The 11,747-nt window shown below is 43.8% G+C and overlaps 1 protein-coding gene across 1 annotated transcript in view; it reads right to left on the bottom strand.

The window, feature by feature from the left end:
* Positions 1-11,747, bottom strand: part of AKAP13 (A-kinase anchoring protein 13) — a 322,789-nt gene that overhangs the window by 235,299 nt on the left and 75,743 nt on the right. Inside the window, exon 2 of the mRNA XM_019666459.1 lies at positions 1,173-1,216. Coding sequence (XP_019522004.1) covers positions 1,173-1,205 — 33 coding nt within the window. The 5' untranslated portion in view covers positions 1,206-1,216. The remainder of the gene's footprint in view (positions 1-1,172; positions 1,217-11,747) is intronic.

The following is an 11,747-nucleotide window of genomic DNA, read 5'->3' as shown; positions in this document are numbered from 1 at the left end:
AGTGAAGCAACGTCCTCCACAACTAGACTGAAGAACAAAAGGACAGCAACTTGTCTGTTCCCATCCCCCCAATTCCCCAATAAAAATCTTTAAAAATAAATAAATAAATAAAATTAATAAATGAATGCATATGGGGAAGAGGGGTTATCACTTTGTGAGGGGTGAAATGTCTATTACATTGTTTTGTACACCTGAAACTAATAAATAAATAAATACATAAAGATTTAAAAGAAATCCCATCAAAGTCTCCTCAGTGGTCACTAAATAAAAGCCCCACACCTTCCTTTTCCTTCACATCTGAGCTTCCGCCATCTGAGGCTGATCTCCCATTATATTTCCCCAACACAAACGGACTTGGCCACACTTTCCAGTACCCACTGTCCCAACACCTATGGCACACCATGCTCACGGCCACTCGTCCCTCTACCATCTGTCTTGGGTCGTGAACAAATTCTGGGGACTTTTCACCCAACAAAATGTTCCCTGTTCTTCCAGGCCTGACTCGAGTCCTCTCCCATCACAGAAACTGTTCTCAGCCTCTCCAGGCCGTGCCAACCCACATTCCACTGTCCTCTCACAGCTCAAGCTGCCCACACCTCTGAGCGGGCGCCTCAGCAGCAGGCACTTTTCGCCACTCTGATTCGGCTAAGTCACTCTCACAACAACAAAACGTCACCGAGAATTAACCCGTTTCAGCCTTGATTCATTCATTTATCCATTTCATCTTATAATTCCCTCACTTGACGGAGATGAAAGATCAACTTTCACTCAGACGCCTCTTGCCAGTAACAGAGCGCCACCTAGTCGTAACACAGGGTAACGCACAATGGCAGGCGGAAGATCTCCATCCACTTTTACAGAAATGCACTGCGGGGGAAAAAGAAGCCACACTACCCTTTGGCAGGGAATGGTCTTCTGTATGCAGCCTATCACGCCCACTAATTTAGCTCACAAGTCTTACAGATATTTGTTCTCAGCTCAGTGCCATGAACTTATTAGTCATTTAGCATTTGCTAAATCAAACTGAATTTCTGAAGTGTACTACGCCAATACATTCACGTGCAGATGGTTACAAATTCCTTTGATAATCACGAGAGCTTTTTTAGGTTTATTTTAACACGTACAGAGCATAGATAAGTACAAAGTGAAAAGAAATCTCCTGATTTACTTACATATAATGGAGCTTGCTGTGGTTTAAGTTTCATGACCCAGGACACTGAAACAAAAGAGAAATACATGAGAATACAGTTAAAAGTTAGCATCAAAAATATAAAAACCACCTAAAGTCCCAGATGCCAAGCACAGCTATTTAAGCACAATCGGGAGTCTGACATTACTGGATACTGGTTTTTTTGTAGAGGTTTGGAAGGCAAGGAGGTCAAAGATTGCAAAACTCCTTGTAGCCCACATGCAATCTTTTCAAGTGGAGAGAAAGATTTTGTGACTGAAAAACAAAGACAAAAGGCTTCCTTGTCACAGAAGTTTCAACAACCAACAGGCCATTAAAAGCAGTTACCAGTAAAGCAAAAACAGCGCATGTTTAGTTAGGCTTTTACATAATCCCCCAAACTCACAAAATGCTGCTTACCCAGAGGCTCCGCCCCGTCTCAGCAGGGAGCCTGGGGAAAAGGGAGACAGGACAGCACAGGACTATCAGGGCCCCTCCCTCAGGGAAGGGAGGCTACAGCTGGCCTCCTACAACTAAATGATGGCGCCATCCTCAGAATCAATAGCTGAATTCCCTACTATTAGTTTCACTGAATGAATTCTCACAAGAAATCTTGTGAAGAACTTTAAAGAACACTTCCAGGATTGTATAACATATTCCTCAATATTAAGAATAGCATGCTCTTAAAAGTTTAATTTGATATGACCAGGACTTCATCTCAGCTAAAATAGTACGGTCCGGAATCATGGACTTCGGAAGGGCAGGCCCTCTGCCAAACACCCCAAATTTGAGAGTAAGCTGATCCCATCTTCATAAGAGTCCGAGAAGCAGACCCAAGTAATTTCATTATAATTTGATCTAAAGAAGTGTTTTACCCGTAATAGGAAAGTAAATTAAATTAAAGCATATACTAATCAGCAATATAAACAACAGTACAGAAATGTCATTCATACATGCAAAAAGCAGATAAAATCCCACAATTGGTGTTCTACCAGATCACAAAACCTTACTATTAACTGAAATCCAAACAGCATAAATTGGAGGTTATCAAAGATCAAATAAATCTTTAGAATAAAGAGCAATGCCTTAGCCATAACTCGGAATTTAAGTAACAAAATCCTCTCCATATTAAAATCCTCACAGATCTGCCAGTTTGGTCAGGCTGTCTATGTCCAAGATTAAGGCCCACCTAAAAAAAGCAGTTAACACACACTAAAGGGGGCGGGGGGGGGGGTATCTATAACCAGGATCCTAAACCCACAGGCTTCAGTGTGTTCTCCTGACAGCCAGATGCGGCCCCCCCCACCCCCCACTGACTGACTGACCACCTCCATGCCCACCACCACTCATGCACCCTCCACACTGAAATAGTCTTCCTGGCTCAGGGCCCTCTTCTCCTCCTGCTCACCTTCAATTAATGATTTTTGTTCCCACAAGTGCTAAAATCACCTGCAGAAATCCACAGTGAAAAATCAAGCTTGAGAAATGCAGCCATAACCAACTCTTTCAGTAGAAAATTAAAGATTGCCACCCCATCAGATTCAAACAGCAACCATGAATTAAAAAGAGCGATTAAAAAGAGAGATTGAAGCGCTTGAGTACTTTCTCAATGCCTTAAACATCCATTTAATTTAAAATTAAGTACACTGTGCTCACTGGCCCTCTTAATCAGCTTTCCAGATCCTGTTCAGACTTGCCTGGGACAAAGGATTGAAAAAAGCCTATAAATTTATGAACCAATTTGTCTTAACTAACTTTCTGAAGTGTTCTTGTCATCACAAGCAGAAGAAATATCAGGGGAAACTGAAGCAGGAATTAACACCTTGGGAACCCCTAAGGATTACAGAAATCTATGGAGACACGCCGCTGACTAAGCAGTCCTCTGATGTTTCTTGATTTGCCAAGAAATTGAGGATGACTCTGTGTGTAAGGACCACAAACGTCAACTCCTGTGAGTGGCTCTCACTATGTTTGTATGAAAGAGCTGGTGAAACTCACATGGCTCTAAGAAGGGCTGATGCCATCTGAACAGTTTGGAATTATATAAACTTGTCTAAACATATTTCCAATTGAAAACCCATACAAGTTGTTTTAATATCAGGATTAAAAGTATCTGTCTTCCCACACTGGTCCAAGGAACAGGTCATTGTTATGCTGGCAACACAGGCTGTTGAAAGAATAAATCTGTCAAAAGTCATCAAGGCCATGACCCCAGAAGCAACGGACTGGTAAATTCAGATTGTCCTTGGGCTTCACCCAGAAAGGGAAAAGAGAGGACTGATATTTATAGAGCTTTATATCCAAAATCACATTTAATCCCCACAAAATGATATTATTTTCCCCCATTTCATTGGTGAAACAAATTGAGTCTTTTGGTGATTAAATTATTTAACACAAATGTCAGGAAGCGGGAGAGCAGCAAGCCCAGTCTGAAAGCATATGCTTTCCCCCAAAATCTTACGAGGACCTCCTGCTAACAGCCACAGTCTACAAACTAACTTGGTCTCTCTCACTCTCATTCTACAAACAATATATCGCTGTGCGTCTCCAATGTGCCAGACAGTCCTCAGGGCACTGAGAGTAGAGCCACTTCCCAGAGTTTGTTCTAAGAGTAACACAGATAAATAAAACATTAAAATCAATTGTCTTCAAAACTCGATAAGTTCTATGGCAAAAACAAAGAAACACAACAGCAGGAAATAGAATAGGAAATGAGTAGGATACCATTTTAAATGCCTCTCAGGTGACATTTACCCCCAAATTTAAGGAGATTAAGATGTAATACAAATAACAGGTGTTCCAGACCAACGAGATGGTCCTAAAACTGAGAAGTCAGAATTCTACTGCTAAACCATCAAAAACTTGCTACATATGTCAACTGATGGTCAATGGTTGGTTGTTCATGCCAATTCAATGCCAACAGGAATCCCCAGTTTGGGGTGCGGTGAAGGAGACCCAAACAGCTCAATTGTGATACAGCACTGCGGTGACAGCAATTTTGAGAAAGCTCAGTAGTGTTATAAGTCAGTCATGACACAGCATGGCTGTGAGGTGGCCCTCAGCGGAGGCCCCTCTCCCCTAGACAGCTTGGCTCTGCTCTGCTGTGGTCCAGCCAGAAGGTGTTGCAGCAGAAACACAGTCAGTGGTGGAAAGGGGAAACGTGCTCTCCGAGCTGGAGGGAAGCTGACTTATACAAAGAGAAGTCCCTGCCCCTAGTCCCTGATTGGTCCGCTCTCACGCAAATGGGGACTCCAAATCCTCAGTTTGACTGCTCCAGAAAGCACAGTCCTGATTGGTTGGAATGAAGATGTTCTGATTGGTCAGTGAAGATACTGATGGGGATATAGCTGTGCAGGCCCAATTGGATGGGGAAAGCCTGGGTGCTACTGGTTGAAATACAATTCCAGGAACTCCTTTATAAGGACTAGCTCAGCCAGCAGGAACAAAGTGCAGGCAGGCAGTTCAGTGCAGACTTCTCCCTGAAGTGCAGTTTGCGTGAGGGGCCTCTGTGTAGAAACGGCCACTGGGCCCAGCTTTAAAATTTGAGCCCAGTGAGCCACCAGGAGTTCTCCTCAGTAAGTATCTTCTTTCTTGGGGTCAATACATATAATTTATTAACTTATTTTACACATTTAAACAAGCTTACTCTATTTGAGAACAACAGTCTAAAGAAAGGAGTGTATTATATATAGGAAGGCAGTCTTTAGGTCAGAGGAAACACACTTAAAAACAAAACCTATGTGCCAAGACCAATTTCAAATGTTTGCTTTATCAATACAATTTGGATCAAGCTTTCCCAAAGGGAAATGTACTTATGCCCATCTAATGACTTCGAGAAATTTTAAGAGAGAAAACCCTACAATTTCTTCCTTATCCAGTAACTCGTGATGAATACCTGAGCAAGTTTACAGGACTGCTCTCACCTAACACAAGTACAACACATGACACACACACACAGTGGGACAATTAAGGCTGCACACAGTTTGAAAGTCTATGAAGGAAAGAAGATACCAAAATTCAGAGACTTAAATGATGTGGTTTTAAGTATGTTCACCAAATCTTTCACTCAGTAGTAACCAGCTAGAGTTCTGAGAAGTCATAAATGGGAGAGGTGTGAAATAGTAACAAGCACGGTAATTATTCTTATTCTTCCCACATTTCCCATTTTTTCCAAAATGCTGTAAGAAAACAAATTTAAGATTGTACTGTAGTATAAAAAAAAAACCACTATGTCAAAACAAGACTCGCCCAATTTCAATGCAACGATCTCAACTGCAGAAACCTACATCGCCCCACAATGCCCACATATAAGCAATCTCAGGGTGCTGCTGTTTACAGGAGCAAAGACTGCGGCTACAATCTCTTCCTGCACTTTGATATCAACTCTCATCAGCCTTTTGTCACTCGGTGCTTTGTGTACACCATCACCAGCATGGACCAGCGTTGCGAGCACAGTGCTCACAAAGGTAAATAGCAGCAAAAGTTTTGCAAGTTTTTGCAATTCACGCTCCATGCAAAGGACTGTGTAGAAATCAGTCACTATGCAGGATGATCACACAGGAACTCAGGCATGAAATGATATGGCACTTTGATTGCTTTGGGGGAAGCAAAGGACAGTAAGCACTTCTCCCCACCAATATAGCTGAACAAATGAATGCAAAACCTTAAAAAATAAAAAACAAAAAACAAAACAATTACACACCTAAATTAAAAATTGATTTCTACAGGAGGGGTCAGCAAACATTTTTGGTAAAGAGCCAGATGGTAATTATTTTAGCCTTTGCAGGTCAGATGGTCTCTGTTACAATATGTAAATGAAAGGGTGTGGTCATGTTCCAATAAAACTTTATTTACAAAAACGGGCAGCAGGCTAGATTCAGCCAGTAGGCCACAGAATGCCAACTCCTGGTCAGAAACAAGCACGCTACCTCTTACTGAGGCAAAGAAGCAGTGCACCCCCATTCAACAGCTTCACGAGTCTCAAAGCTATTTCCAGCTAAAAAACACTTCTCAATACAGGAAAGGCATAGGGTGCTGCACAATATTCTCTAGAGAAGAAATCTAATAAAATGGATAGGCAGCCCCAGTTCAGTCTCCTTTGGTGCAGAAAGAGCATAATAACTCCTATCTATACCAAGGGGTTGGTGGGAGAATGAAAAAAGTCAAGTGAGGTGTTTAAACACACTGCTGGGCACACAGCAGAGGCCATAGTCTCTTCTTCCATGCCAGGTCTGCACTGCAAAGGAGACTACCAGACGAAATACTTTGAAAGCCATAAATGGTTAAATGAAAGGCTTCAGGTTCACCAGAAATGCATGTGTCTTAAAATGTGTAAATTATAATCCTAGGGCCAGTCGAGTGGTTCAGTTGGTTATAGCACGAGCTCTGAGCAACAGAGTCGCTGGTTCGATTCCCACATGGACCAGTGAGCTGCGCCCAAGCTGAGCTGCTGCTGAGCTGCCGATGGGCAGCTGGAGGGCTCAGCTGGCAGGAGCGTGTGCTCTTCACAACAAAATTGCTGGTTCGACTCTCGCATGGGATGGTGGACTACACCCTTCCGCAACTAGATTAAAAGCGGCAACTAGACTTGGAGCTGATGGGTCCTGGAAAAACACAACGTTCCCTTCCCCAATTCCCCAACACTGTTCCCCTCCCCAATTCCCCAATAAAATCTTTTAAAATTTTTGTAATTCTAAAATATAACAAAATAACCATAGAAAAGAATCTGGAGGAACAAATACCAAAATGTTAAGTATACATATTTCTGGGGGTTACAGGGAGTTTTCATTCCTACATTATCTGTTTCTTTATCACAACTATTCAAATAATGAACAGATAGTACTTTTGTAATCAAGGAAGAAAACATTATACACAGCACATCTATTTAAAGTCCCCTGTCATTCAATGTCTCACAACTGGACTGGAAATGAATAAAAAGGCATTTTTTCCTAAATGTTCAAACTGAAGAAATCTACTGTCTGTGCTAATGGTCCCTAGAACTGATCAAAGAAAGGCAATTAAAACTAAAGTGTCTGTGCCTTTACGTATATAACATAACTCAAACTCACTGTTCTTTAGCCACACCCACACTGTGTACGCTAGAGAAGCCTGTAAAAGTACTCTGCAATTAATGAAACGTCCGGGGTTGAGGGGAACCACAGGCCCCCAACAATGTATCAGGTGATTATACTGCAAACTGCAACCTCTCTTAAACCTGTTAGCGTGAGGATCTCAGTCCATTGCCTAAGGACCAGCGGTTCAGGTCTGACAAACCCATCACTTCAAGGGACATGGGTTTTGTCATCCACAACAGGGAAGCTTCCAAATCCACAAAAGAGAGGTGCAAACCACCCCCAGTTTCAACAAAAGGAGGGCAGGTGCTTGGGACTCGGTCAAGTATAAATACAGGATTTTTACCTACAGGGTGCTTGCATGGCAGAATGGCTTCAACCAAAGCTCCATGGCCAGGGACCCTGCTCAGACTGAGCTACAGAAAAGCCTTCGAAACCCACAAATGGGGTGAGGGTAAAAACGGAAATGACAGTGCGTACTCTGGGTTCTTGTAAAACAGTCCATGTCCAGCTCTTCCTCAAGGAATGTAACAGGATCCAAAGGCTCCTCCATTCCTAAGGCGTCTGAGCTGGTGGCAATAAGCACATTATGCCCTGGCTGGGGGTGGGAGCTCGGAATTCCGAAGAAAAGAAGCGTGTTACAGAAGCGAATAGGCCTGATGAGGATGTCAACATCGATAAAAAAATAAAATACTGCACGTACCAAATATATTTCCTAAACAAGGGACTGAGGAGCTCTTACAGGAGCCTCATAAATGACTCCTTCTGTTTAAACCTGCACTAATTAATAACTGAGCAGCTAGCTGTAAGCGGTGCTTCTCAGATCTCAGAGCAGGTGAGCATCAGTTGGAGGCCGGGTTAAACAATGCCCTTCTTTCCATGCCCCGCCCCCACTTCCACCTCAGAGAGTTCCAATCAGAAGACTGGGCCCAGTAATGCTTGGCCTTGGAATCATGGGCCACACTTTGCGTCACAATGCTGTTGAGTCCCATGACTTGTGTCTGATTCTCTCATGGCACAGTTAGCCTTGCTCTGTCCCACTAGCACATGACGTGGTACTCACTCATCACCAAGAAAAACAGCAAAGCACTGGTCACAACTGGGATGAGATGCGGAGGGGGACCTGCGGCAGGTCAACAGGACATGAAGGGAATGAAGTGTTCGACACAGGGCAACACTCACAGTAAGGACACAGCAAATGAAAACAAGAAACAAAACACCAAAAACAGTAGCACCCAGCTGCCTTTCGTTTATTCTGTCTCAGGGCTAGATTACCCAGGACGTACAGGGATCTTGAATTTAGGGCAAACATATACACAGCAAGAAAGTAATTATTGTGGAATTAAAAAAAAAGAATTCTTACCATGATAATTAAAAATAATTCAAGTATTTGATTTAATTTGAAAATCGCAATTCTTTCTTCCACTCATCTTAGAGCTGGCTTTGAAATTCATAAGGGAGAGTACACCATCTCTTCGGGGCTGAGGGCCTCCTTTTCTTTCTATGTGTATATAATAATCTGCCTGACACATAAAGACCCCACGGTAGGTCATCTAAATTTCTGAGCCTCTAGAATAGTACATGTATACTTGTTGAGCGTTAGGGGTAAATCATACATGGCCCCTACCAATTTAGTGAGGGACATATACATGTAAACAGATAATTATATAACAGTATGGTATGTACGGTAATAAAAAATTTTACAAGGATCGGGAAGGAGCAATATACTCTAGAGGTGGAGGCCCAGACAGAGCTTATTGAAAGAGGCCAACCCTGAGGCATCTCACCCAGCGGACACAGCAGGACAAGCACAGTGCAGAAGGAACGGCACAGCCAAAGGCAAGATGGCTCAGAGTTAAGATCTACACAGAGGAAGGAGGAGCACAAGCAGGAGATGAGGGCAGAGGGGAAAGGAGCCTGCGAGTTCACATCCCTCCAAGCTACTTGGCCCTAGAAGCCAACTAAGGGCGACAAGAAAATCCATAAACCACTGTGACAGGTGTATCCAAAAGAAATTACAGCCATACAACAGCAGCAGCATCAACAAATCTCAGCTTTGGTTTGTTTTTGTTTTTTCCATTTTCTTTCTCTCTCTTTTTTTTTTTTTTTTTTTTTTTTTTTTTAGCTCAGCTCAAATTTCTGTTCATTCACAACTACAGGTTCAAGATTCATAAAAGGTAGCACTGGAAGAAGTTTGTAATCATGTAGGCTAAAGTCAAACCCAGACAGAGCCCATGTTTGGTGTGCGATATGACCATAAAGCCAGGCCAGACCCCACCATGGGTTCCCTGAGGTGCAACAGGCGAGGGCTGGCTTTTCAATCAATCCCCACAGGCCCCGGGGTCCTCATCCCAAACCCAAACCAAACCCTGTCGTCACAGAGCTTTAGAAGTAGAAGGGGTCTCAGAAGCAGCCCACATCCCCCCCACTTCCCCAAACAGGAATCACTGCCGCTCTACCTGCCTCTGCTTGTAGACCTGAGTGCTAGAGCGTTATCACCTTGAGAAAATCTCTCCATGCGCCATCTCTGACTCAACCTTCCTAGAATGCTCTTTTCATCCTGTAGTTCCCCTTCTGCCTGCACAAGTGGTAGGCAAGCTCTAAAGGTTCCTGTGAGGTACCAACCTCTTCTCTTTAGGACATCCTAAGGGATGGCACTGAGGTCTGCCGTGACTCAAGACAGGGTGAGTAAAGCTTACAAATAAAATATGATTGTACTTCTGGGGACATATTTAATCCGTTTTAGTTTTTCTAGAGCTTCCACCTCAAAGGTGGAGCCTGTACCCTGGGGCTCGTAAGCCCAGACCTGCACCCGCAGACACACACAGAAGCTTGTGACTGGCCGCGGCCAGCAGAGACGTTAAGCTTTGCATTTCCTTTATTAAACATTCAATGTATTTATTTTACACCAACTCTCTGGAAGTCACTTTGAGGAATGATGAAGGTAGTAAAGGAAGAGATGACTGCAAAGGCCTCATCCAGATTGGACACAACCTGCTAATTCAGTTAGGAATTCTTAACAACCCCAGCAGAAACATGTCAGGATGACAATGAGAAGGGCAATATCATTCAGAGGAGACAGATAAACTTGGATTTGAGGTGTCCCTCTGGCACATCCGGCTGCATTGCCCTGGACAAGTTACTTAACTTCCAAACTTTATTCTCATGTGTAAGATGGGGGGGGGGGGGGGGAATAAGAACAAAAGAGGGAGGTGAACCATTTAACACACTGGTAGTTAATAAGAAAATACTCACTAAATTAAGTATGAGCAGTGACGACCTAACCCATTCAACTTCCACATCTGGACCACCCTAGCCGCTGTGCTGACTCCTAATTCTAAACAAAGGGCACTGCTGAGGGAAATGTAGGTGCCAACAGAGATGGTGCTCTATTAAATATGCCCTGTATCGCTGGTGAATTCTCAGAAGCCATCCAGGCTCCCCACGGCCCCTCCTGCTGTCTCTGGACAGTGCTCCGTGCATTACCTATGAGCCTCATGTGGCACCACTTCCCCCTACACCCTCCCCTGCACGCCCTGTCTGCATGCCCCATGCTCATGACAATGCCCCACTCTTGCTGGTTTTGATCTTAGGACAACTGCTGATAATCTAACCCACACCATCAGCAACAAGTCACAGACTGTCTTGTAGTTTTACTTCTGCGTTCGCCGTTTCTCGTTAATTCTGGTCCACCTTGTGGCAGATGTGGTCTGTACCACTCTTCCACACCACCACTGCTCCTGACATAGCATCGGGCCCAGCGCTGAGCACCCAATAAATACCAAAGAAATACTGGATTGATATGAATAGCAGAGACAGCAATTAATTAGTAGGTTTTCTGTACCACTTGATGGTGAAGGATTCCCGGCTACAGCTATAACAACAATCAAAACCGAAATATCTAGGGCCGGCCGAGTGGCTCAGTTGGTTAAGAGCGTGAGCTCTGAGCAACGAAGTCGCCAGTTCAATTCCCACATGGGCCAGTGTGAACTGTGCCCAAGCTGAGCTACCGCTGAGCTGCCAACAAGTGGCAGGATGGCTCAGCTGGTGAGAGCACATGCTTCTAACAACAAGGTCACTGGTTTGACTCCTGCATGGGATGGTGGGCTATGCCCACCCGCAACTAAGACTGAACATGGCACCTTGAGCTGAGCAAGTGTGAGCTGCTGATGGGCGGCTAAATGGTGACTGGACTTGGAGCTGAGCTAGCTGCACCCTCCACAACTAAGACTGAAGGACAACAACTTAGCTGATTCCGTTCCCAATTCCCCAATAAAATGTTAAAAAAAAAAAAAAAGCGCAAAATATCTAAGGTCTCATCCCAGAAGGTTAATCTAGTAGCTCATTAAAGGTAGTATGAATCTTGCCAAGTATAATCCAGCCTGACCAACGTGCTTAATGGGTCAAAGAGGTACTAGGGACCACAAGAGGGGACTTCAACAGCATCCAACTGGTCAACCGCCGAGCAGAGGGGCGGGCAAGGAGCTGTTCACCACTAGATTTAGGCT

The sequence above is a fragment of the Hipposideros armiger genome, unplaced genomic scaffold, assembly GCF_001890085.2.
Source record: "Hipposideros armiger isolate ML-2016 unplaced genomic scaffold, ASM189008v1 scaffold_471, whole genome shotgun sequence".
NCBI lineage: Eukaryota > Metazoa > Chordata > Mammalia > Chiroptera > Hipposideridae > Hipposideros > Hipposideros armiger.
The sequence above is the reverse complement of the archived record's forward strand: the minus strand, read 5'-3'. Positions and strand labels throughout refer to the sequence as shown.